The 27645-nt window shown below is 41.1% G+C and overlaps 2 protein-coding genes across 2 annotated transcripts; both read right to left on the bottom strand.

Annotated features, from left to right (window-relative positions):
* Nucleotides 1-748: 748 nt before the first annotated feature.
* On the bottom strand, nucleotides 749-5505 carry LOC140679619 (uncharacterized). Its single transcript, XM_072915421.1, has 2 exons — nucleotides 4935-5505; nucleotides 749-2489 (listed from the first exon to the last, which is right to left on the bottom strand). The coding sequence occupies exons 1-2, from the start codon at nucleotides 5329-5331 to the stop codon at nucleotides 1513-1515; spliced, it is 1374 nt and encodes a 457-aa protein (XP_072771522.1). The 5' UTR covers nucleotides 5332-5505; the 3' UTR covers nucleotides 749-1512.
* Nucleotides 5506-9046: 3541 nt separating this feature from the next.
* LOC133619212 (uncharacterized) lies at nucleotides 9047-23283 on the bottom strand. The gene is made up of 2 exons (XM_072915423.1): nucleotides 23197-23283; nucleotides 9047-12210 (listed from the first exon to the last, which is right to left on the bottom strand). Exons 1-2 carry the CDS (start codon nucleotides 23237-23239, stop codon nucleotides 10895-10897), a joined length of 1359 nt encoding a protein of 452 aa, XP_072771524.1. The 5' UTR covers nucleotides 23240-23283; the 3' UTR covers nucleotides 9047-10894.
* Nucleotides 23284-27645: the final 4362 nt, after the last annotated feature.

Below are 27645 nucleotides of genomic sequence, written 5' to 3'. Positions count from 1 at the left end.
CTAAATGTTTTTTCTTCTGTTTGTTGCCATGTGATTAGACATCATGTTACTTTGGGTGGTTGTTATCTGACACGTGACATCTTCCCGGATGTGAAAACCAGTGGTGGTCAACCAAGCCAATATGGCTGTTGTACAACAAGCAGCGTGCAAACTATCTGAGAATGCAAAAAGGGGCCTAGATCTTCCTGCAAAAAGCAGATTCAAACTATGTAATGGAATAAATCCCTATACTTTATTAAAAAAGAGATTTGTCGAGTGATATCAGGGATTATACGTCGGGCGCGTTCCCAGACATATCAAACTATTGTGCTCAAGACGTTGCTATACACGACAAAACACATGAAAACTTGGAAAAGCATGGAGGTCGACAACTTCTTTTTGTGTGGTTGGGTGTCAGATAAATTTGCATCGTTTTTGTCCGTGTAAGGTTGCATTTTATGATTTAACTTCACTTCTACAGCCATGTTTGTTGCTGTTGCAGACGCCGTTTACGAGTAGCGTGTTTCCCCCCGTCTGTATCAAAATATAACTATAGATATTGTTGCGTTTGGACCAGTTGTTCCTCCCAGGGAATTCAAGTCACAAGTCGCTCCCAAGCTCTTTACGACACTTAAAGCTGAGTAGAAAAACCACCAGAGACAGAATAGGTATTTTGTAATATATTTGCAAAGCTTTGCATATACATTGAGACCAGTCCAGCATAGAACATTCAATCGCGCCGCCAAGATGGTCTGCCCCCCCCGAAAAACCCTCTCCCCTCTTAAGTCTCTCTCTCTCCCACCCTCGCACTCATGTCCCTCCAGCCAAAACACATGCCCATTATCTCTCTTTCTTACATTCCTCACTCAAGGTTAAAAACACAGTTTTTTGCAGACAACCAAAAGACCACAATTGGAAGAAAAACACTAGCTGTTTTGTAATATGATTATGAAATAAAAGCAGTAACACTTAAATTCGGATATATGTAAATATCTGCCTCCGACAATATCAACATTGTGTATGTGCTTTGGTAAAAGCTTAACTCTTTTAGGTTTTGCTCACATTTGCTTTCTTTTGTTTAGATTTGCCAAGTTGGGGCTTTTCGAAACACTCGCGGCAAATACGTATTTAAGAAATACAAATAATAACCATATAATGCTTAAATGGGAAATAATACACGTTAAAAGTACCTTTAACGAAGGGTTTACTGCAAACTCGCGCATTCTTCAACTCTGTTGTCTTGGACTGGAGTGGGTGACTTTTCTCGCCGTCTACCGTAAAATCTTGCAATCTTCCGCCCTTCTCCATTACCTCTCGAGGAACTCTGAAGTAACTTTTATCCTTTTCGCGATTCGAACGATTCGTACAGCCAAAAATAACGCAAAGATGATGCGTTTTTCTTAGAGAAAGGCTAAATGGCGCCGAGTACACATCGAGAAAAGATGCTGGCTTGAGCAACACGCATATTTAATGAGCCGGACGTGGCGTCATGTAAACTGAATGTTTTTTCTCCCGTGAGTTTCATTAATGAAACTAAATGCAATTTTCACCTGTGTGTGTTCTCATATGTACAGTCAAGTTGCTATTTTGAGAAAAGTTTTCACCACAAACGGAACAACAAAATGTTTTCTCTCCTGTGTGTGTTCTCATGTGTCGCGCCAAACTGTTGTTTTGAGAAAATCTTTTAGCGCAGATTGAACAATTAAATGGTCTTTCTCCGGTGTGCGTTTTCATGTGTTGCGCCAAACTGCCATTTTGAGAAAAGCTTTTAGCGCAAACTAAACAATTAAATGGTTTTTCACCTGTGTGCGTTCTCGTGTGTTGAGTCAAATGGGCCTTGAGAGAAAAGCTTTTACCACAAACTGAACAATGAAATGTTTTCTCTCCTGTGTGTGTTCTCATGTGTCGCGGCAAAGTGCTATTTTGAGAAAAGCTTTTGCCACAAACTGAACAATTAAATGGTCTTTCTCCACTGTGCGTTCTCATGTGTTGAGTCAAACTGCTTTTGTGAGAAAAGTTTTTAGCACAAACTGAACATTTGAATGGTCTTTCTCCTGTGTGCGTTCTCATGTGTTCTGTCAAACTGCTCTTTCTCGTACATCTTGCACCACAAACTAAACAGCTTAAAAATGTTTTACATGTCTTGTTTTTAGAACATTTAGAGTCCTTGTTGTCAGTGTGAGTCCTCATATGACCATCAGAGTCTGTATCGGTGCTCAAAGTCACTTCAACCTCGTCTTCAGCCTCACTATCTGATAGTGGAGCTAAGAGGTTGTCTACTTGTGGTATCTCTTCATCATCTTCAGTCTTCACAGAGACAACAGTCAGTGGCAACTTGGTGAGATCAGCTTCCTGTGGTCCAAGCAGACACTCTTCCTCCTGAGTAATCCAGAGTTCCTCCTCTTCCTCTTTAAAGTGGGGGGGCTGGGAAGCTTCCTGCTTCAAAGTAGAGCTCCCCGTCTGCAGCTGAGGCGGCGTTTTTTTAGGATGACCAATCAGCTGCTGGACATCTAAGGAACACATACGTTCATTGTGTTACGTTATGATGCATAACCTGCGTTGTTCATAGGGCTGGGCAATTATACCAACGTGATCGATTACCATTATTAATTTAAAGGAGAACATTATCACCAGACCTATGTAAGCGTCAATATATACCTTGATGTTGCAGAAAAAAGACCATATATTTTTTTTAACCGATTTCCGAACTCTAAATGGGTGAATTTTGGCGAAATAAACGCCTTTCTAATATTCGCTCTCGGAGCGATGACGTCACAACGTGGCGTCACATCGGGAAGCAATCCGCCATTTTCTCAAACACCGAGTCAAATCAGCTCTGTTATTTTCCGTTTTTTCGACTGTTTTCCGTACCTTGGAGACATCATGCCTCATCGGTGTGTTGTCGGAGGGTGTAACAACACGAACAGGGACGGATTCAAGTTGCACCAGTGGCCCAAAGATGCGAAAGTGGCAAGAAATTGGACGTTTGTTCCGCACACTTTACCGACGAAAGCTATGCTACGACAGAGATGGCAAGAATGTGTGGATATCCTGCGACACTCAAAGCAGATGCATTTCCAACCATAAAGTCAAAGAAATCTGCCGCCAGACCCCCATTGAATCTGCCGGAGTGTGTGAGCAATTCAGGGACAAAGGTCCTCGCTAACACGGCAAGCATGACGGCAGTTTGTTCCCGCAGACGAGCGAGCTAAACCCCCTATCGACCCTAGCTTCCCTGGCCTGCTGACATCAACTCCAAAACTGGACAGATCAGCTTTCAGGAAAAGAGCGCGGATGAGGGTATGTCTACAGAATATATTAATTGATGAAAATTGGGCTGTCTGCACTCTCAAAGTGCATGTTGTTGCCAAATGTATTTCATATGCTGTAAACCTAGTTCATAGTTGTTAGTTTCCTTTAATGCCAAACAAACACAAACCAATCGTTGGTTAGAAGGCGATCGCCGAATTCGTCCTCGCTTTCTCCCGTGTCGCTGGCTGTCGTGTCGTTTTCATCGGTTTCGCTTGCATACGGTTCAAACCGATATGGCTCAATAGCTTCAGTTTCTTCTTCAATTTCGTTTTCGCTACCTGCCTCCACACTACAACCATCCGTTTCAATACATGCGTAATCTGTTGAATCGCTTAAGCCGCTGAAATCCGAGTCTGAATCCGAGCTAACAAACGTCCAATTTCTCGCCACTTTCGCATCTTTGGGCCACTGGTGCAACTTGAATCCGTCCCTGTTCGTGTTGTTACACCCTCCGACAACACACCGACGAGGCATGATGTCTCCAAGGTACGGAAAACAGTTGAAAAAACGGAAAATAACAGAGCTGATTTGACTCGGTGTTTGAGAAAATGGCGGATTGCTTCCCGATGTGACGTCACAACAGTGACGTCATCGCTCCGAGAGCGAATATTAGAAAGGCGTTTAATTCGCCAAAATTCACCCATTTAGAGTTCGGAAATCGATTAAAAAAATATACCGGTATGGTCTTTTTTCTGCAACATCAAGGTATATATTGACGCTTACATAGGTCTGGTGATAATGTTCCCCTTTAAAGATCCAGCCTATCCTTTTTTTTTATGCTTTTAACGTTAAATATTTTCTGCACTTTATGGGTTTGTTCTGCAAATTTGGTTGTACTGCTCAGGATCTTTCTGTGTGGAGTTTGCATGTTCTCCCCGTGACTGCGTGGGTTCCCTCCGGCTTCCTCCCGCCTCCAAAGACATGGGACGGTATATAGCTCGGTTGGTGGAGCGGCCGTGCCAGCAACTTGAGGGTTGCAGGTTCGATCCCCGCTTCCACCATCCTAGTCACTGCCGTTGTGTCCTTGGGCAAGACACTTTACCCACCTGCTCCCAGTGCCACCCACACTGGTTTAAATGTAACTTAGATATTGGGTTTCACAATGTAAAGCGCTTTGAGTCACTTGAGAAAAAGCGCTATATAAATGTAATTCACTTCACTTCACTTCACATGCACCTGGGGATAGGCTCCTCCCACCTCCAAAGACATGCACCTGGGGATAGGCTCCTCCCACCTCCAAAGACATGCACCTGGGGATAGGCTCCTCCCACCTCCAAAGACATGCACCTGGGGATAGGCTCCTCCCACCTCCAAAGACATGCACCTGGGGATAGGCTCCTCCCACCTCCAAAGACATGCACCTGGGGATAGGCTCCTCCCACCTCCAAAGACATGCACCTGGGGATATGTTGATTGGCAACACTAAATGGTCCCTAGTGTGTGAATGTGAGTGTGAATGTTGTCTGTCTATCTGTGTTGGCCCTGTGATGAGGTGGCGACTTGTCCAGGGTGTACCCTGCCTTCCCCCCCCCCACCCCACAGCCCCCCCGCTACCCCAAATGGGACAAGTGACTTGATGACACTTGTGGAGAACTTCCCAAACACAAGTTGACAGTAATGAAATTATTCTTGTTCTTTATTACCTGCAATCCTCTGCACGTTGATGTAGACATGTGGTCCAGTCTTCTCTTCACACACTGCACATCTCTTACTCTTACCCAACATCTCTTCGTTCAAAACAATATTTTCTTCCACTTTCTTCATTTGACTTTTGCATTCTTTCATCTCCTCTGATGTGAACTCCACTGCCTTCTTCAAGCTAACAATCATGGCGGCTCTTTCTTTACGTTCTTCTACAAAGTCGGCTAATTTCTGACACACGCTCTTGCCTGGGCTTACGGTCGCCTTCAAAATGACGTTGTTGGAAATTTCAACTAGGTCGTCTCTATCTGCGGTTTTCGTCTTTTTCTGCGTTGCTGATTCTCTTTCACTTTCTCTTTTAGCGGACGTCGCCATCTCAGCATAGCAGTAGTCGTCCATCTTCTATCACGTCTTCAATCTTCACTTCAGCTAACACTCCATCGCTTCAAACTCAACGTTTGTTTCGTGGGCTTTAGAAAAGACGGATATTTGAGGAGCTACATCGCTGGAAGATGGTACATTTTAAAACTTCTCGCAAAGCCACAGCCGCCCAGACCGCCATCTTGGTCTTTGAGCGGCTTGATCCGTTTGCGCATGCGCTAAAAGTTACAATGCATGATGGGACCATAGACAATAGTAGACGCAGCATTGGCTGCTGTGACGCGAGAAATTGGGCCGCCATCTTGAAGTGGTGAGGACGCGCCAGTGAGCAGCCTAAAGTGACAGTTGACAGGTAGAAAACAAAGATGGTGTTCAGCGTTTTCCTGCTCAAATGAGCGGACTGTTGAAAATGGGAATCGGGGGATTACTTTTCACAAGTAAGATTTAACATTAACGTACTATTGGTTGTATTTTGTGAAAATAATATTACCACAGAGTTGAGAAGGACAGTGACGTGCGGTGAGGTTGATGGCTGGTGAGGCACTGACTTCATCACAGTCAGATTTACAAACATATGAACCCTAAAGAGTATCTTATTCACCATTTGATTGGCAGCAGTTAACGGGTTATGTTTAAAAGCTCATACCAGCATTCTTCCCTGCTTGGCACTCAGCATCAAGGGTTGGAATTGGGGGTTAAATCACCAAAAATGATTCCCGGGCGCGGTGCCGCTGCTGCCCACTGCTCCCCTCACCTCCCAGGGGGTGAACAAGGGGATGGGTCAAATACAGACGACAAATTTCATTACACCTAGTGTGTGTGTGACAATCATTGGTACTTTAACTTAACTTTAACTTTACACATACAAACTGTAGCACACAAAAAAGCACATTTACGGTAATTAAAAAAACGTTATTATGGTCTTACCTTTACTTATGAATTAAGTCCATGCGCCGCAACTAAAGCCCTCACTTAAACTTTCCACGTGCAAGATTGAATCTATTTAAAAAAGTGGAACCGAGGGTTTATAAATGTCGCCTATACTGTATGAAACTACAAAATAACAAACACGGAGGCTCCAGTTTACACGAGGACCACTTTATTTACCTTCTTTCAAAAACTTTCGCTCCACTCCAACGTGTCATCACTTCCGCTTTTAGCGCCTTCAAAATAAGAGCTCAAGGCATATACTGTATAACAGCGCATAACAGGAACTTAACATCACAAAGAGGAAAGCCCATAAAAATAGGTTACAAAAGTTATTTAATAAGAAGTCAAAAAGTGCAAAAACAATAATGTTCGTGTTGGAGGAGTTGTGAATTAGATACACCTGCAGTCTGCAGGTGTACCTAATGTTGTGGCCCTGCAGTCATTCACAACTCCTCCAACACGAACATTATTGTTTTTGCACTTTTTGGCTTCTTATGAAATAACTTTTTTAAATAGATTCAATCTTGCACGTGGAAAGTTTAAGTGTGGGCTTTAGTTGATATAACAATTCTACGGCGGGGGTGCAGGAGGCGGGATTACTGGGGCCTCAGCCAGTGCGTCTTTTGCAGCCGTTTTATGATCGCTCAGCACAAGAAATACGTTACACACATACAGTTGTTGACAAAATACACTGTACATTATATACCTCATCTAACTAAACTATGGAAATGTATAATATCATTCATATAGCAATACAGTCTCACTGCACAGCAGACCAGCAGTTAGCTGAGTCCGGAATCCATGTTGAGGCACTGAGTGACGTGCCTCAACTGGCTGCTGTTCACCGCACCGTCTCTTCTCAGTATTTGAACGGCAAACGTGAAAATTCAGCGATTTTGAATAAAAATAATCTAAAACTGGTGAAGTTAAATGGAAAATAACTTTATAGTATAATCACTGGATACATATAACAATTTAATTAAATTTTTTTTCTTTTTACATTTTTTTTCTTTCCATGATGGCAGGTGAGGCCCTGCCTCACCTGCCTCTAGTGACTGCACGTCGCTGGTAAATACATTTTCCATCCGTTTGTATAGGAGTGCCTTATTTTGCGGAATATTTGATTACTATTTATTTTGTAATCAGTCTGACCTAAGCCTTGATGATAATGAATGTGTTGATCACAAAGATTATCAATTGGACAAGGCTCATCCTATTAAATTGTAAGTACAGGGTGACACAAAAAAAGCGTTCATCACCTAAACTTGAACAACTTTTGAAATAATTAATCAATTCTTTTTATTTTCCAGATTTACCAAGAAGAATTAATGTTCTAAAAGTTTAGAAAATTTCAACTTCGAGATGCCATAAACTGCTGAACAAAAGACATTTATAGTTGAGGCCTATTTTCGGCTGAATTCTATCCACGCGGCTCAATTGCAATTCAAAGAATGTCGTGAATTTCCTGCCCACACAATGATCTACAGATGGGTCAACAAGTTCCGAACCCATGGGACTGTTAATAACCTCAATCGTAAAGATACTAACAGACAATCACACTCTGTACGACCGAAATCATCAAGGACACCACAGAACGTTGATGCAGTCAGAGACTCTGTTGTTCGCAGCCCACGCAAGTCTGTGCGTCGACAAAGTCAGGAGCTTGGAATGAACTGGGAGCCTGTGCGGATAATTTTGATCGCAGATCTCGACCTCTATCCTTACAGGATACAGATTAAACAAAAGCTTACACCTGCCGACATGAGGAAACGAGTGATCATGTGCCAGTGGTTTTGCGATAAGATTGACGCTGTGCCAGACTTCCTTGACAATGTCTGGTTTTCGGATGGTGCACATTTTCTGCTGTCAGGTCATGTGAACACTAAGAACAACATCTTCTGGGGTAGCACACCCCCTGAGTACTGTCTGCAAAGGCCAGTACACTCTGTCAAGTGCACTGCATGGGTCGCCATCTCCAAACATGGTATGATTGGACCATTCCGGTTCGAGGACGACAACGAGCGGTTTGTGACAATCAACACCGAGCAATATGTTCAGGTGCTTGGCAAATTCTGGACAGCACTTGGTCGACGAAGAGGGGTCGTCAGGGACCTCCAGTGGTTCCAACAGGATGGTGCCACCCCCCACACCTCAAACGAACCATTGGCATGGCTACAGCATCATTTCCCTGACCGACTGATCAGCCGCAGGTGTGACCCGGAGTGGTCGCCGCAATCACTGGACTTGAACGCCCCAGATTTCTATCTGTGGGGATACCTTAAGGACAGGGTGTATGGCAACAACCCCCAGACTACCCCTGATCTGAAGGCAGCAATCACAGCAGCAATAAGAGCGATCCCAAGGGAAGAATGTGGGAGGGTCATCGAGAACTTTACCCGCCGGATCCAAATGTGCTTGCAGCAACGGGGAGCTCATTTAGAGCACATTTTTTGAGCGTCAGTTAAACAAAGAGTTTTTGTGGTACAGACTTGAAACTTTAGAGATGTCTGCTACATAGACTTAACCTAATGTAGCTGAATTTTTGTGTTAATCTAAATAACATTTAGGAAGTTATTCGATTTTTATTGATGACGTTTTTTTGTGTCACCCTGTATGTTAGTTATAATTATTAAAAGTAGGATTAATAATTCCTGTTCATTTTTGGAGTGGGCCCCTCAGTGGTGGAAAAATGGGGCCCAGAGGTAAAAAAAAGTTGCGAACCCCTGTTCTAGTGGTGTTAAATGCAGAGAATGTAAGTAGGTAGACTTGAACAAATCCACACTTACAGTATTTTCCACCTGTATTTAATGCCAGTCCAATTACCTTTCCTAATTATTGAACACCATTCTTAAACACGTAATGCATCAAATGTTTAGATTTTCACCAACAAACAAGCCATTGGTCATTGATGGAATGAATGACTTTTTATCAAGTATAATATTTGCATGACATAATCCATATTGCATGAGTGTATGTCTTCCAACATTCCAGTACACCGGTAATATATATATCTTTTTAAAGGGCAGCATCCACTTTTTTGCAACATTCGTTATTTCAGAATGCATTCAATATTTTTATTATAAAGTACGGGAGTTTAGTTCAAAATGTGGCATGAATACACAATGAGGTGTTGAAACATCACAAGTCGTAAACCTTGTAATTTACACTGTGCATATTACACAACATGAACACAATTGGTTTGACAATCTTTTTTGGACAGGAAAACTTGTATACTCTGTTGTGTGCGAGCAGTCACTTCTTACACAAGTAATGATTGCCACCATTTGAGCATCTAAAAGATGATTCCCCCTTCATGTGTGAGCTCGAGAATCTTTCACAACAAACAGTTCTCGCCTGTGGAAATGGTTCCAATAGAAATACCGGTAAATGTTAGTTCACAAAGGGAAAACAGTTGTTAAAAAACAAAACGTTACCATTAACGTCAGCAACTGGAGAAAATATTTGACTTGCAACTGGAAGTCACCTGCAAATACTAACCTTGTATTTTATTTACAGTATATATTAAAAGCAAATGACCAGCATGGTATGTCAGAATAATTGTATCTAAGTTATCACAAAACTTTGTGTGGCCATGAGTTCCCTGCGAGAGGACAAAAGCTGTATTTGATCCTACCAAGCAAAAGCCTTGTAAAATTCTGTGTAGGATGGGAAGCGACATGAAGGCGTCGTTTTTTTAATGTATTGTAATCCAAAGGAAGCAGGACCTGAACCCCCTCCAGGCACCTTTTCTTTGAACTGTTTTACGACCTTTTCTTTGAACTGTTTTGTAACCAAAGGCGATGGCTGTTTACGACCGCCCTCCCTTAGAAACAGCTGTTGCCATGTAATCAGGGAAATTCCAAATAAAAGAGGAGGCATACAATCTTTCGTCAGAACGTGGGACGACACTGTACCAGAGTACAGTGTATACGCATTTCTCCTCAATTGAGCTAAATTGAATTCTGTCTCTGTTTAATTCCTTGCTTCTTGTCTTGTTTAATAGATGTCATCAGTGTTTGAACCTGACACGGTATACCACAGCTCTCATTAACGTCCATCAAACATTTTACTTACGGATGCACAGATAAATCTAACTTTGACTTTCAAAGATTATTGTTTAGGTCATGTAACATCCAAATATAAATAAATTATGTGTCTCCATACTTTTGTACTTTTACTCCTTGCAAGAGTAGAAAAAAATGTGGTGGCTAGTTTGAAAAGTATTTCTTCTTGAGGGGTGTATGCATCCACTCCATCATATTTAGCTTTTTTGGTGCTATCTGGCTTGTATTTACACCGCTAAACCTTTAAAATATGCTCACATCTGCACTGTTAAAAAGTAAATAAACAATAGCCATATTGAATGTTTGTTACCTGGGAGGGGGACGGACTCCAGGTCACATAGTTGCAACCTACAAAATTCAGAGAATATTTTTTTCACCGCAAACTAAATGTTTTTTTCTTCCGTATTTGTTCTTATTTGAACAGGCAATTATTTATTCACCATAAACTTAATAGCTGATTAGTTTTCATTTGTGTCTTACCCTGTCTGCATTATGAGGAAATATTCTAAACAATCTGAACAACAAAAGTTTTTTTATCCCGTGTGTGTTCTAATAGGATAAGAAAATGGCTCCCTTGAGTAAAACTTTTAACTTTTCAATGCTTTTCCTTCTGTGTGCGCTCTCATGTGTTGAGTCAAATTACTTTTTTGTGTAAAGCTTTTACCACACGCTGAACAATGGAATGGTTTTTCTCCTGTGTGTGTTCTCATGTGTTCAATTAAATGGCTCTTTTTAGTGCATCTTTTGTCACACACTGTACAACATAATATTTTTTCTCCTGTGTGTGTGGTCACGTGTTGAGTCAAATGAGCCTTGAAAGAAAAGCTCGCGCCACAAACTGAACAAATGAATGGTTTTTCTCCTGTGTGTGTTCGAATGTGTTGAGTCAAACTGCCTTTTTGAGTAAAGCTTTTATGACAAACTAAACAGCTGAAGGGCTTTTCTCCCGTGTGAGTTCTCATGTGTTGAGTCAAATGGGGCTTTAGGGTAAAGTATTTACCGCAAACTGAACAATTGTATGTTTTTTCTCCTGAGTGTATTCTAATGTGTTGAGTCAAACTGGCCTTGAGAGTAAAGCTTTTACCGCACACTGAACAACTAAATGTTTTTTCCCCCGTGTGTGTTCTCATGTGTTCAGTCAAATGGCTTTTCCTACCGCATCTCGTGCCACAAACTGAACAGACAAACGGTTTTTCTCCTGTGTGAATTCTCATGTGTTCAGTCAAATGGCTCTTTATAGTACATCTTGTGCCACAAACTGAACATATAAATGGTTTTTCTCCAGTGTGTGTTCTCATGTGTTGTGTCAATTTGCCTTTTTGAGTAAAGCTTTTACCACAAACTGAACAATTAAATGGTTTTTCTCCCGTGTGTGTTCTCAAATGTTTAGTCAAATTGCCCTTCAATGAAAAGCTTTTGGCACATACCGAACAACTAAAGGGTTTTTCTCCTGTGTGCTTTCTCATGTGTTGAGACAAATTGCTCTTTCGATTAAAACTTTTAGCACAAACTGAGCAGCTCAAACGTTTTTTGCCTGTCTTATTTTTAGAGCATTCAGAGTTTTTGTTGTCTGTGTCAGTCCTCATGTCATCTTCACAGTCTGTATCGCTGCTCAAAGTTTCTTCAACCTCGTCTTCAGTCTCACTATCTGATAGTGGAGCTAAGAGGTTGTCTACTTGTGGTTTCTCTTCATCATCTTCAGTCTTCACAGCGACAACAGTCAGTGGCAACTTGGTGAGATCAATTTCCTGTGGTCCTAGAAGACACTCTCCCTCCTGAGTGATCCAGAGTTCTTCCTCTTCCTCTTTAATGTGGGGAGGCTGTGAAGCCTCTTGCTTCAAAATTAAGCTACCCACTGATTGAGAGGGAAGTTTTTCTGAATGACCAATCAGCTGCTGGACGTCTGCAGAACACAACACAACACAAACACACATGAGTTGTTTCTCCTTGAACTCGCTACCCACTTTCTTCTATGTACTGTATGTGTGTGTAATGTTTTCATGGACATTAATTTAGTGCCTTGCCAGAACATCGGACCAATATTTACAAAACCAGCAAAGTTATTGAGTTTATTGAGGGCCACATCGCATCAGAGGGTCGCTTGTAACAGTGAAAAATGTATGAATTTGCCTCTGGATTTCATTATTAATGATATCTCCTGCTGGCCCCACTATGAACTGGACTCTCACACTATTATGTTAGATCCACTATGGACTGGACTCTCACACTATTATGTTAGATCCACTATGGACTGGACTCTCACACTATTATGTTAGATCCACTATGGACTGGACTCTCACTATTATGTTAGATCCACTATGGACTGAACTCTCACGGTATTATGTTAGAGCCACTATGGACTGGACTCTCACACTATTATGTTAGATCCACTATGGACTGGACTTTCACACTAGTATGTTAGATCCACTATGGACTGGACTCTCACTATTATGTTAGATCCACTATGGACTGGACTCTCACTTTTATGTTAGATCCACTATGGACTGGACTTTCACACTATTATGTTAGATCCACTATGGACTGGACTCTCACTATTATGTTAGATCCACTATGGACTGGACTCTCACTATTATGTTAGATCCACTATGGACTGGACTCTCACTATTATGTTAGATCCACTATGGACTGGACTCTCACTTTTATGTTAGATCCACTATGGACTGGACTTTCACACTATTATGTTAGATCCACTATGGACTGGACTCTCACTATTATGTTAGATCCACTATGGACTGGACTCTCACTATTATGTTAGATCCACTATGGACTGGTCTCTCACTATTATGCTAGAACCACTATGGACTGGATTCTCACTATTATTTTAGATCCACTATGGACTGGACTCTCACTATTATGTTGGATCCACTATGGACTGGACTCTCACACTATTATGTTAGATCCACTATGGACTGGACTCTCACACTATTATGTTAGATCCACTACGGACTGGACTCTCACACTATTATGTTAGATCCACTATGGACTGGACTCTCACACTATTATGTTAGATCCACTATGGACTGGACTCTCACACTATTATGTTAGATCCACTATGGACTGAACTCTCACTATTATGTTAGATCCACTATGGACTGGACTCTCACTATTATTTTAGATCCACTATGGACTGGACTCTCACACTATTATGTTAGATCCACTATGGACTGGACTTTCACACTATTATGTTAGATCCACTATGGACTGGACTCTCACACTATTATGTTAGATCCACTATGGACTGGACTCTCACACTATTATGTTAGATCCACTATGGACTGGACTTTCACACTATTATGTTAGATCCACTATGGACTGGACTCTCACACTATTATGTTAGATCCACTATGGACTGGACTCTCACTATTATGTTGGATCCACTATGGACTGGACTCTCACTATTATGTTAGATCCACTATGGACTGGACTCTCACACTATTATGTTAGATCCACTATGGACTGGACTCTCACATTATTATGTTGCATCCACTATGGACTGGACTCTCACACTATTATGTTAGATCCACTATGGACTGGACTCTCACACTATTATGTTAGATCCACTATGGACTGGACTCTCACTATTATGTTAGATCCACTATGGACTGAACTCTCACACTATTGTGTTAGATCCACTATGGACTGGACTCTCACACTATTATGTTAGATCCACTATGGACTGGACTCTCACACTATTATGTTAGATCCACTATGGACTGGACTTTCACACTATTATCTTAGATCCACTATGGACTGGACTTTCACACTATTATCTTAGATCCACTATGGACTGGACTCTCACTAAACGAGGATGTTGTTGTGGCTTGTGCAGCCCTTTGAGACACTTGTGATTTAGGGCTATATAAGTAAACATTGATTGATTGATTGATATAAATTGTTTTAAGTAGACTTACGATTTTACAGTAAAAACTTTACATTTACAAAATTTTACTGTAATATATATAGTTCTGGTTTTTTTTACAACATTTTACGGTAAATGGAAAAATAGTACCACGGTTTTGTTTCTTACGGAAAAAGCTGGCAGCTTAGTTGCCAGAATTTTTGTGTTAAATTGACATGAGTTTTTTCAACATTATATTGTTCATGGAAAAACAGTAAAAGTTCCTTGTTTATTCTGGAAAAGTAGCTGCCAGTTTTTCTACCGTAAAAACAAATGTATCGTTTTTCCATTTACAGTAATGCACTGTTTAAAAACAAGATTTTACAGTCCAATTATGGCAGCTCAGTTAACAGAATTTTAACGCAAAAAATTGTAGGTTTTTGTCATTTGTATTCATTTGAAGGGTAGTTTGCTGTAAAATCATACATCAAGCAGATATTTCAATATTTATTTTTATTTAGACAAATGTTTTGGAAAGTATGATAATATATAATAATAAAGGACTCCTCAACGATGGACGCTTTTGACCTTCCTTTTTTTCCAATAACACCTGGTGTCGAACTTTGAGATCGGCCCCAGTCCACAAAAACATTTCAACATCTCACCCAAGTTAATTGGGCATACATGCACGCACCCGCCCCTCCCCCAATCAACGCCTTCATTACTGCTTAATTCCTCTTCGGGGTTGTGGACGGCTGAGTAGCGCTTTATCCCCAAATCCCCCAACCCCTCTGTTGCGAGTTGTTGTGATTACATGCATCATGTTTATGTGTGCTATGCTATGTGAGGTTTTTTCCTTGGACTCAGTCTGGACCCCTCCCTAGGGTCCAGCCTTGGACTGATACTTTTTTTACTCTTCCCCCTTTCCCAATGTCACTTTTTTGCAACCTTCTTTAAGGAGCGCCGTAAGTGGCTGATCCCTTGGCGGTCCCGTCTTGTCCCCCCTTGTAACGTATGTCTGCTCTGAAAATGTAATTTCAGTTCTAATGTGTCTTGTACATGTTAAAGAATGGACAATAATAGAGCATCTTGAATCTTGATCTTCTTGAATCTTGAATATACTGTAATATTCGATACACAATTGTACTGTTAAGGGGAAACATTATCACAATTTCAGAAGGGTTAAAACCATTAAAAATCAGTTCCCAGTGGCTTATTTTATTTTTCGAAGTTTTTTCAAAATTTTACCCATCACGCAATATCCCTAAAAAAAGCTTCAAAGTGCCTGATTTTAACCATCGTTATATACACCCGTCCATTTTCCTGTGACGTCACACAGTGATGCCAATACAAACAAACATGGCGGATAGAACAGCAAGGAATAGCGACATTAGCTCGGATTCAGACTCGGATTTCAGCGGCTTAAGCGATTCAACAGATTACGCATGTATTGAAACGGATGGTTGTAGTGTGGAGGCAGGTAGCGAAAACCAAATTGAAGAAGAAACTGAAGCTATTGAGCCATATCGGTTTGAACCGTATGCAAGCGAAACCGACGAAAACGACACGACAGCCAGCGACACGGGAGAAAGCGAGGACGAATTCGGCGATCGCCTTCTAACCAACGATTGGTATGTGTTTGTTTGGCATTAAAGGAAACTAACAACTATGAACTAGGTTTACAGCATATGAAATACATTTGGCAACAACATGTACTTTGAGAGTGCAGACAGCCCAGTTTTCATCAATTAATATATTCTGTAGACATACCCTCATCCACTCTCTTTTCCTGAAAGCTGATCTGTCCAGTCCAGTTGGAAATGCATCTGCTTTGAGTGTCGCAGGATATCCACACATTCTTGCCATCTCTGTCGTAGCATAGCTTTCGTCGGTAAAGTGTGCGGAACAAACGTCCAATTTCTTGCCACTTTCGCATCTTTGGGCCACTGGTGCAACTTGAATCCGTCCCTGTTCGTGTTGTTACACCCTCCGACAACACACCGACGAGGCATGATGTCTACAAGGTACGAAAAACAGTCGAAAAAACGGAAAATAACAAAGCTGATTTGACTCAGTGTTTGAGAAAATGGCGGATTGCTTCCCGATGTGACGCCACGTCATCGCTCCGAGAGCGAATAATAGAAAGGCGTTTAATTCGCCAAAATTCACCCATTTAGAGTTCGGAAATCGGCTTAAAAATATATGGTCTTTTTTCTGCAACATCAAGGTATATATTGACGCTTACATAGGTCTGGTGATAATGTTCCCCTTTAAAGTTTAAAAGGTATGCAATTTCAAGCAGTACATATATTTTTTTCTGTCAAAATGAAAAAAATCCATTACATTTGGTGAGAAAATATGAAGTACTTTATTGACACATCATTTCCAGGTGTTTGCGGGCCAGATACAATGATGTTGCGGCCCAGATCTGGCCCCCTGGACCCTGAGTTTGACACCCGTGACTTAGATGAAAAGAGACCACAGATTTCTAACAAAGACATTCCGGCACTTACAGTCTGAGATCCTGAAGTTACAAAGGTCATTAGAGCAGTAAAAGGAGTTCAGAAGCACAACTCGAACACGCACTCAACTGTAAGAGAACTACAAGCTTGTGATAATCACAGATCTAAAAAGGACAGACACAAGAAAGAAAAGAAGACTAAGTTACACGCTTGTGATAATCAAAGATCTAAAAAGGATAGACACAAGAAAGAAAAAGGAGACTAAGCAAATGTTACCAGCTACCAAATAGCAACAAGCTGTACTCACTCGATTCTTTCCCAAACAAGGACAAAACTCTTAAGGTGGAGAAAGACTACACGGTTGAGCCTGTCCTCATCCAGTCCAACACCCAACAGTTCTTCCACAAAAACAGACAACAATGGCACGCTCCTAGGAGAAACCTTCACAAGGGTGACACAGTCGAAACACGGCCGAGATTTGTGTGGAGACACGGTCGAGTCTTAGAGACTATTCAGTAAGGATGGACTTGTAAGACGGGCCTAGATGGAGGCTGAAATCTTAACCAAAAGGATTTTTGATTGATTGATTGAGAAGTTTATTGACATCTTAAAGGGGAACATTATCACCAGACCTATGTAAGCGTCAATACATACCTTGATGTTGCAGAAAAAAGACCATATATTTTTTTAACCGATTTCCGAACTCTAAATGGGTGAATTTTGGCGAATTAAACCCCTTTCTAATATTCGCTCTCAGAGCGTTGTGACATCACATCGGGAAGCAATCTGCCATTTTCTCAAACACCGAGTCAAATCAGCTCTGTTATTTTCCGTTTTTTCAACTGTATTCCGTACCTTGGAGACATCATGCCTCGTCGGTGTGTTGTCGGAGGGTGTAACAACACGAACAGGGACGGATTCAAGTTGCACCAGTGGCCCAAAGATGCCAAAGTGGCAAGAAATTGGAATTTTGTTCCGCACACTTTACCGACGAAAGCTATGCTACGACAGAGATGGCAAGAATGTGTGGATATCCTGCGACACTCAAAGCAGATGCATTTCCAACGATAAAGTCAAAGAAATCTGCCGCCAGACCCCCATTGAATCTGTCAGAGTGTGTGAGCAATTCAGGGACAAAGGACCTCGGTAGCACGGCAAGCAATGGCGGCAGTTTGTTCCCGCAGACGAGCGAGCTAAACCCCCTGGATGTCTTGGCTCACACCGTCCCGAAGATGATCAAGAGAAGAATATCGACCCTAGCTTCCCTGGCCTGCTGACATGAGGGTATGTCTACAGAATATATTAATTGATGAAAATTGGGCTGCCTGCACTCTCAAAGTGCATGTTGTTGCCAAATGTATTTCATATGCTGTAAACCTAGTTCATAGTTGTTAGTTTCCTTTAATGCCAAACAAACACATACCAATCGTTGGTTAGAAGGCGATCGCCGAATTGGTCCTCGCTTTCTCCCGTGTCGCTGGCTGTCGTGTCGTTTTCGTCGGTTTCGCTTGCATACGGTTCAAACCGATATGGCTCAATGGCTTCAGTTTCTTCTTCAATTTCGTTTTCGCTACCTGCCTCCACACTACAACCATCCGTTTCAATACATGCGTAATCTGTTGAATCGCTTAAGCCGCTGAAATCCGAGTCTGAATCCGAGCTAATGTCGCTATAGCTTGCTGTTCTTTCCGCCATGTTTGTTTGTGTTGGCTTCACTATGTGACGTCACAGGAAAATGGACGGGTGTATATAACGATGGTTAAAATCAGGCACTTTGAAGCTTTTTTTAGGGATATTGCGTGATGGGTAAAATTTTGAAAAACACTTCGAAAAATATAATAAGCCACTGCGAACTGATTTTTAATGGTTTTAACAATTCTGAAATTGTGATAATGTTCCCCTTTAAAGAATTTAATCCATGTAATGCTTTAAAAAGACAAATGGATGGCCCAAAATGCTTGTTTCCATTGTGGTTCACATTTGATACATTCAATAATACAAGTTATATAACCTGTAACATGTATATAAAGAAAAATACGTAAAAAAATAGAAAAATGATGTACATATACACAGTATACATGTCAGGGGATTTGAAGAACAATATATACAAAAAAATGGGGGCGGGGGCTGGGGGGTACATACACTATGTACATGACTGTGGAGGGGGGCCTGCAGCGAAACGGGGTGTGCCAGGACTGGCTTCGAGATCAGCGACAGGTGCATAGATGGCCCACCTGGGCCTGGTTATCTAATCAAATGTCGCTCTGTTAAAAGGCAGCAGCCGGAGAGGAGAGAGGGGTTGGAGCTGGGGAAGAGCGAGAGCAAGAAACAGCCAGAAAAAGACAATTGCCGAAAAGCACCTGAGAGACTGAACTATTGAAAAATAAAACAGTGTTCTAAACCCTGAAACGGAACTGTCATGTCACTGCTTGGTGGTCCGAGGAACCCGGAGGAGAGAAACCTCCACAATGACACTATGGATGAACGCATAAAGAAAATATCTGCAGTGGAACATCCAGTTCAACACTTAGTTCTGCTTTTAGAAGCTGCTAAAATCAAAGCAAATGGTTTCTTCTTGCAAGCAACGTCTTTTTCATGGACGCCCCTGCTTATTTCAGCACGACAATGCCAACTCATATTCTGCGTGGCATCGTAGGAAAAGAGCGTGGGTACTAGACTGGCCTGCCTGTAGTCCAGACCTGCCTCCCATTGAAAATGTGTGGCGCATTATGAAGCCTAAAATACCACAACGGAGACCCCGGACTGTTGAACAACTTAAAGGGGAACATTATCACAATTTCAGAAGGGTTAAAACCATTAAAAATCAGTTCCCAGTGGCTTATTTTATTTTTCGAAGTTTTTTTCAAAATTTTACCCATCACGCAATATCCCTAAAAAAAGCTTCGAAGTGCCTGATTTTAACCATCGTTATATACACCCGTCCATTTTCCTGTGACGTCACACAGTGATGCCAATACAAACAAACATGGCGCATAGAACAGCAAGCTATAGCGACATTAGCTCGGATTCAGACTCGGATTTCAGCGGCTTAAGCGATTCAACAGATTACGCATGCATTGAAACGGATGGTTGTAGTGTGGAGGCAGGTAGCGAAAACGAAATTGAAGAAGAAACTGAAGCTATTGAGCCATATCGGTTTGAACCGTATGCAAGCGAAACCGACGAAAACGACACGACAGCCAGCGACACGGGAGAAAGCGAGGACGAATTCGGCGATCGCCTTCTAACCAACGATTGGTATGTGTTTGTTTGGCATTAAAGGAAACTAACAACTATGAACTAGGTTTACAGCATATGAAATACATTTGGCAACAACATGCACTTTGAGAGTGCAGACAGCCCAATTTTCATCAATTAATATATTCTGTAGACATACCCTCATCCGTGCTCTTTTCCTGAAAGCTGATCCGTCCAGTTTTGGAGTTGATGTCAGCAGGCCAGGGAAGCTAGGGTCGATATTCTTCTCTTGATCATCTTCGGTGGCATAAGGGACGGTGTGAGCCAAGACATCCAGGGGGGTTTAGCTCGCTCGTCTGCGGGAACAAACTGCCGCCATTGCTTGCCGTGCTAGCGAGGCAGCTAGCTTTGTCCCTGAATTGCTCACACACTCCGGCAGATTCAATGGGGGTCTGGCGGCAGATTTCTTTGACTTTATGGTTGGAAATGCATCTGCTTTGAGTGTCGCAGGATATCCACACATTCTTGCCATCTCTGTCGTAGCATAGCTTTCGTGGGTAAAGTGTGCGGAACAAACGTCCAATTTCTTGCCACTTTGGCATCTTTGGGCCACTGGTGCAACTTGAATCCGTCCCTGTTGGTGTTGTTACACCCTCCGACAACACACCGACGAGGCATGATGTCTCCAAGGTACGGAAAACAGTCGAAAAAACGGAAAATAACAGAGCTGATTTGACTCGGTGTTTGAGAAAATGGCGGATTGCTTCCTGACGTGACGTCACGTTGTGACGTCATCGCTCCGAGAGCGAATATTAGAAAGGCGTTTAATTCGCCAAAATTCACCCATTTAGAGTTCGGAAATCGGTTGAAAAAATATATGGTCTTTTTTCTGCAACATCAAGGTATATATTGACGCTTACATAGGTCTGGTGATAATGTTCCCCTTTAAAAATAGACTAAAAGGAGAAGTATTGCGGAAAAAGAATATTCTAGATTGTACCTAATGTCATGACTGGTTCTATTGATTATTGACTATTTTATTGATTATGGGACAAGCAGTAGAAAATGGATGGATGGTACTTTTTCGTCACTTATTGTTTGTCTTTGGTACACTAATGTGTATATTTTAGGCCATTGGTTCTTTGTTTTATTTTTTCAAAAATATATATATACATCTATTTGTATATTGCTCTTTTTATCTTTGGTATGAACATTATTATGTAAACTTGAAGTTATTGGTTTTTTTGTTGTTGTTGCTATTTTTGTATTACAACATTTTATTATTTGATCATGTTGTACTGCCACGCTGTGACGTCCTCGCTCCGAGAGCGAATAATAGAAAGGCGTTTAATTCGCCAAAATTCACCCATTTAGAGGTCGGAAATCGGTCTTTTTTCTGCAACATCAAGGTATATATTGACGCTTACATAGGTCTGGTGATAATGTTCCCCTTTAAAAATAGACTAAAAGGAGAAGTATTGCGGAAAAAGAATATTCTAGATTGTACCTAATGTCATGACTGGTTCTATTGATTATTGACTATTTTATTGATTATGGGACAAGCAGTAGAAAATGGATGGATGGTACTTTTTCGTCACTTATTGTTTGTCTTTGGTACACTAATGTGTATATTTTAGGCCATTGGTTCTTTGTTTTATTTTTTCAAAAATATATATATATCTATTTGTATATTGCTCTTTTTATCTTTGGTATGAACATTATTATGTAAACTTGAAGTTATTGTTTTTTTTTGTTGTTGCTATTTTTGTATTACAACATTTTATTATTTGATCATGTTGTACTGCCACGTTGTGACGTCATCGCTCCGAGAGCGAATAATAGAAAGGCGTTTAATTCGCCAAAATTCACCCATTTAGAGTTCGGAAATCGGTTAAAAAAATATATGTTTTTTTTCTGCAACATCAAGGTATATATTGACGCTTACATAGGTCTGGTGATAATGTTCCCCTTTAAAAAAAATCATGACTTTCATTTTCTCATATTAAAACATTGACAGCCAAATGGAGTTTGCGGTTTTATTTTCAATGAAACGATAGTAAATACACACTCATATAGTAGTACAGTTGTTATTAGAGAGGAAATACTTATTTTAAGGTCTTTTTGTGTTCATTGGGGTTAGCTGATTTTACTTGTTTTGGAAAGTCTTGACAAGCCACATTTTCTTGTTCTATAGGGCAGGGCCGACATCCGGGCAACTGAGCTACATACGGGTTCTTCGAGCCATAGCAACCTGACTGGCGTTGAAAACAAACCGTCGCCATTACTCTTTAACCTGTCGACCTGCGCTGATTAAACCCGTCATTCTGCCTCCAAAATGCCAAAAAACGGTGTTGTTTTTGGTTGTGCAAACCACAACTGGAAACAGGGAAAACAAAGGTCGTATTTTGTTCTGCCAAAGCGTGCTAAAAGCCCACAGAGACGAGACAAATGGCTCGCAGCTTTACACCGGGAAAACGAGGACGGTTCTCACTGGAGTCCCCCAAAATCCCGGGTCGTGTGTTCGGATCACTTCGTTTCTGGTAAATATAAGGAACAAAAATCCACCTTCTTAACCACAACTTGGCTATACCGTCCATGCTAATGTTGAACCCGTTGAATTTTTACTGAATAACGTTCGACAGCTGAAGTTGTTGTTGTTGCACAACAATAACATACGGTATGAAGGCTATTTTCGAAAACCGGTTTCATTTAAATTTGCACTTAAAGGTTGGGTTTTTAAAAACCAATAAACCCTATAATTTTCATGTTGCCATTTAATCAACTTTTCAAGACAGTCGTAAAATGCTGTCTGCAAGTCTCCTTTGTTGTAATCAAACATTACTTGTAGTTGTAGCCCTCAAATCTCTCAATATTGTTTCATTTTTTCCCTCTCAGGACGACCTGTAAAGAATCCCATGCACCCTGATTATGCACCATCCATCTTACCTCACCTGCCACAGAGTGGAAAGAAGGCATCCCATAGGATGGACAGTTACGAGCGACATCAACTGACAACTTCAAAGCGTGAATCGGCAGCAGAGAACTCAAAAAGTACAAAGAAACACCGTGGGAAACGACTACCTTTCAGTGATCTAACGGAAAGGACAAATGAGTGTGAAAACATTGAGCCTGCTGCAAAAACGCCTGTAATTTTAAATAAATAATTCAGTTAAAAAAAGGAACAGTAATTCAGCAAATAATAAATCATAATACTGAACTGAATTTGAATGAGCTCTCTACAGATATAATAAATATACAGATACTGGTAGCCACCGTGTCATCCTTATTATCATTTATCAACATACCTTGGGTGATTTAACAATTTTTATGTGATTTATTCGTTAAATAACAACCGAAGCTAACAACCGACCTGGTGCGCTTGTGAGGTAGACATAAAGATTTCCAAATTCCATGTCCGGCCATTGTGTAGGATTATCAGTCCACGCATCTGCTGGAAGGCGGTAAGGGCAGTCGTTTAATCCAACTACAGAACATTTTAACTCCTATCTTAACCTAGCCTCACTGGAAAGACTATTTACATAATCATACGCCATTTAGAACAGTTTAAAATGCCGTGAAACCTCGTTAAATGCCTTTTCTGTCAATGCTGTGTTCCCTGTGAGCTGGTTTGTTTTCAACGAATTCAATATGGCGACCGGTTGCTAGGGGATTGGCAGGCGGAAGTGACGTAGGTTCGCCCTCGCCTATTGGCAGATTATTTTGCTTAGTTCAAATAAAATACTCCTAATTGTTGTATTTTTTTGTTTCTTGTTTTTGAACAGACTTTTTGCAGTGTGTGGACAACAAAGAAAGGATTTATGTACATGTGAAACATGTTTCTGTTGTGTAGATGACAATAAACTATTTGAACACTGCACATCTCTTACTCTTCCCCAACATCTCTTCCTTCACATCATTCTTTTCTTTACACAAGCGCTTGTTTTGCTCTTCCACTTTCTTCATTTGACTTTTGCATTCTTTCATCTCCTCTGATGTGAACTCCACTGCCTTCTTCAAGCTAACAATCATGGCGGCTCTTTCTTTACATTCTTCAACAAGGTCGGCTCATTTACACTTTAAGGGCTTGAAATAGCTTTCAAATGACAAAACTTCAAGTCACTCACCTTCATCTTTCGTCTTCATCTCCGTTGGTGATTTGCTGGAAGTTGATTCTCTTTCATGTTCTCTTTTAGCGGACGTCGCCATCTTAGCATAGCAGTAGTCGTCCATCTTCTATCACGTCTTCAATCTTCACTTCAGATAACACTCCAAACTCAATGCACGTTTCGTGGCTTTGGAAAATACATACATTTGAGATAATTATTGCGTATTTGCTCTGACTCTGTAAAGCTGCTATATCGTAAGCTTGAAACTTCTACGATCAGGCCCAGCCGCTCAGTCCGCCATCTTGGTCCCTTCTTCTTCTTCTTCTTCTTCTTCTTCTTCTTCTTTGTGCTTTCTGACGGGTTGCAGCCATGTCTTAAAGATGCATACTGTTGCCCCCTGCTGCATATATATATACACACACACACACATTTTTATTTATTATATATATATATATATATATATATATATATATATATATATATATATATATATATATATATATATATATATATATATATATATATATATATATCAGTGACGTGCGGTGAGGTTGATGGCTGGTGAGGCACTGACTTCATCACAGTCAGATTTACAAACATATGAACCCTAAAGAGTATCTTATTCACCATTTGATTGGCAGCAGTTAACGGGTTATGTTTAAAAGCTCATACCAGCATTCTTCCCTGCTTGGCACTCAGCATCAAGGCTTGGAATTGGGGGTTAAATCACCAAAAATTATTCCCGGGCGGGGCGCCGCTGCTGCCCACTGCTCCCCTCACCTCCCAGGGAGTGATCAAGGGGATGGGTCAAATACAGAGGACACATTTCATTACACCTAGTGTGTGTGTGACAATCATTGGTACTTTAACTTAACTTTAACTTTACACATACAAACTGTAGCACACAAAAAAGCACATTTAATTAAAAAAAAACGTTATTATGGTCTTACCTTTACTTATAAGTGCGGGAACAGTGGTGTTCGTGTTGGAGGAGTTGTGAATGAATGAAATATGAAATCCGTGCTGCAGTCTGCAGGTGTACTTAATGTTGTGTCCCTGCAGTTGTTGTTTTTGCACTTTTTGGCTTCTTGTAAAGTGACTTTTTTTGGGTGGATTCGGTCGGAGGGTTTGGGTGTGGGCTTTGGTTGGTGTGGCGCTCCCGTCAGGGGGTGCATTCTGCGGCGGGGGTGCATTAACCGGCACCAGGAGGCGGGATTACTGCGAGCCTCACACAGTGCGTCTCCGCAGCAGTTTTATGATTGCTCAGCACAAGAAATACGTTACACACATACAGTTGTTGACAAAATACACTGTACATTATATACCTCAGCTAACTAAACTATGGAAATGTATAATATAATTCATATAGCAATACGGTCTCACTGCACAGCAGGCCAGCAGTTAGCCGAGTCCGCACCGTCTCTTCTCAGTATTTGAACGGCAAATGTGAAAATTCAGCAATTTTGAATAAAAATAGTCTAAAACTGGTGAAGTTAAATGGAAAATAACTTTATAGTATAATCACTGAATACATATAACAATTTGATTTTTTTTTTCTTTTTACATTTTTTTTCTTTCCATGATGACCGCACGTCACTGATATATATATATATATATATATATATATATATATATATATATATATATATATATATATATATATATATATATATATATATATATACAAACATACATATGTATATACTGTATATTGATTGATTGAAACTTTTATTAGTAGGTTGCACAGTGAAGTACATATTGACAATTGACCACTAAATGGTAACACCCCAATAAGTTTTTCAACTTGTTTAAGTCGGGGTCCACTTAAATTGATTCATGATACAGATATATACTATCAACATAAAACAGTCATCACACAAGATAATCATCAGAGTATATACATTGAATTATTTACATTATTTACAATCCGGGGGGTGGGATGTGGAGGGGGGGGGGGGGGGGGGGTAAGATTTGGTTGATATCAGCACTTCAGTCATCAACAATTACATCATCAGAGAAATGGACATTGTATCAGTGTAGGTCTGACTCGGTAGGGTATGTACAGCGAGCAGTGAACATTGTCATGATGTGTTGTGTTAACATACCAGGCACATTCTCAGTTGGTTATTTATGCCTCATATAACGTACACTTATTCAGCCTGTTGTTCACTATTCTTTATTTATTTTAAATTGCCTTTCAAATGTCTATTCTTGGTGTTGGATTTTATCAAAAAAATTTCCCCCAAAAATGCGACTTATACTCAGGTGCGACGTAAATATGTTTTTTTCCTTCTTTATTGTGCATTTTCGGTCGGTGCGACTTATACTCCGAAGCGACTTATAGTCCGAAAAATACGGTACATACATATGTGTATATATACACACACACACACATATGTACAGGTAAAAGCCAGTAAATTAGAATATTTTGAAAAACTTGATTTATTTCAGTAATTGAATTCAAAAGGTGTAACTTGTACATTATATTTATTCATTGCACACAGACTGATGCATTCAAATGTTTATTTCATTTAATTTTGATGATTTGAAGTGGGGCTTCACGGTGGCAGAGGGGTTAGTGCATCTGCCTCACAATACGAAGGTCCTGAGTAGTCTTGGGGTCAATCCCGGGCTCGGGATCTTTCTGTGTGGAGTTTGCATGTCCTCCCCGTGACTGCGTGGGTTCCCTCCGGGTACTCCGGCTTCCTCCCACCTCCAAAGACATGCACCTGGGGATAAGTTGATTGGCAACACTAAATTGGCCCTAGTGTGTGAATGTGAGTGTGAATGTTGTCTGTCTATCTGTGTTGGCCCTGCGATGAGGTGGCGACTTGTCCAGGGTGTACCCCGCCTTCCGCCCGATTGTAGCTGAGATAGGCTCCAGCGCCCCCCGCGACCCCAAAGGGAATAAGCGGTAGAAAATGGATGGATGGATGATTTGAAGTGGCAACAAATGAAAATCCAAAATTCCGTGTGTCACAAAATTAGAATATTGTGTAAGGCTAATACAAAAAAGGGATTTTTAGAAATGTTGGCCAACTGAAAAGTATGAAAATGAAAAATATGAGCATGTACAATACTCAATACTTGGTTGGAGCTCCTTTTGCCTCAATTACTGCGTTAATGCGGCGTGGCATGGAGTCGATGAGTTTCTGGCACTGCTCAGGTGTTATGAGAGCCCAGGTTGCTCTGATAGTGGCCTTCAACTCTTCTGCGTTTTTGGGTCTGGCATTCTGCATCTTCCTTTTCACAATACCCCACAGATTTTCTATGGGGCTAAGGTCAGGGGAGTTGGCGGGCCAATTTAGAACAGAAATACCATGGTCCGTAAACCAGGCACGGGTAGATTTTGCGCTGTGTGCAGGCGCCAAGTCCTGTTGGAACTTGAAATCATCTCCATAGAGCAGGTCAGCAGCAGGAAGCATGAAGTGCTCTAAAACTTGCTGGTAGACGGCTGCGTTGACCCTGGATCTCAGGAAACAGAGTGGACCGACACCAGCTGGACTGCTGCTGAGTGGTCCAAAGTCATGTTTTCTGACGAAAGCAAATTTTGCATTTCCTTTGGAAATCGAGGTCCCAGAGTCTGGAGGAAGACAGGAGAGGCACAGGATCCACGTTGCCTGAAGTCTAGTGTAAAGTTTCCAACATCAGTGATGGTTTGGGGTGCCATGTCATCTGCTGGTGTCGGTCCACTCTGTTTCCTGAGATCCAGG

The sequence above is a fragment of the Nerophis lumbriciformis genome, linkage group LG20 (assembly GCF_033978685.3).
Source record: "Nerophis lumbriciformis linkage group LG20, RoL_Nlum_v2.1, whole genome shotgun sequence".
Lineage (NCBI taxonomy): Eukaryota > Metazoa > Chordata > Actinopteri > Syngnathiformes > Syngnathidae > Nerophis > Nerophis lumbriciformis.
The sequence above is the reverse complement of the archived record's forward strand: the minus strand, read 5'-3'. Positions and strand labels throughout refer to the sequence as shown.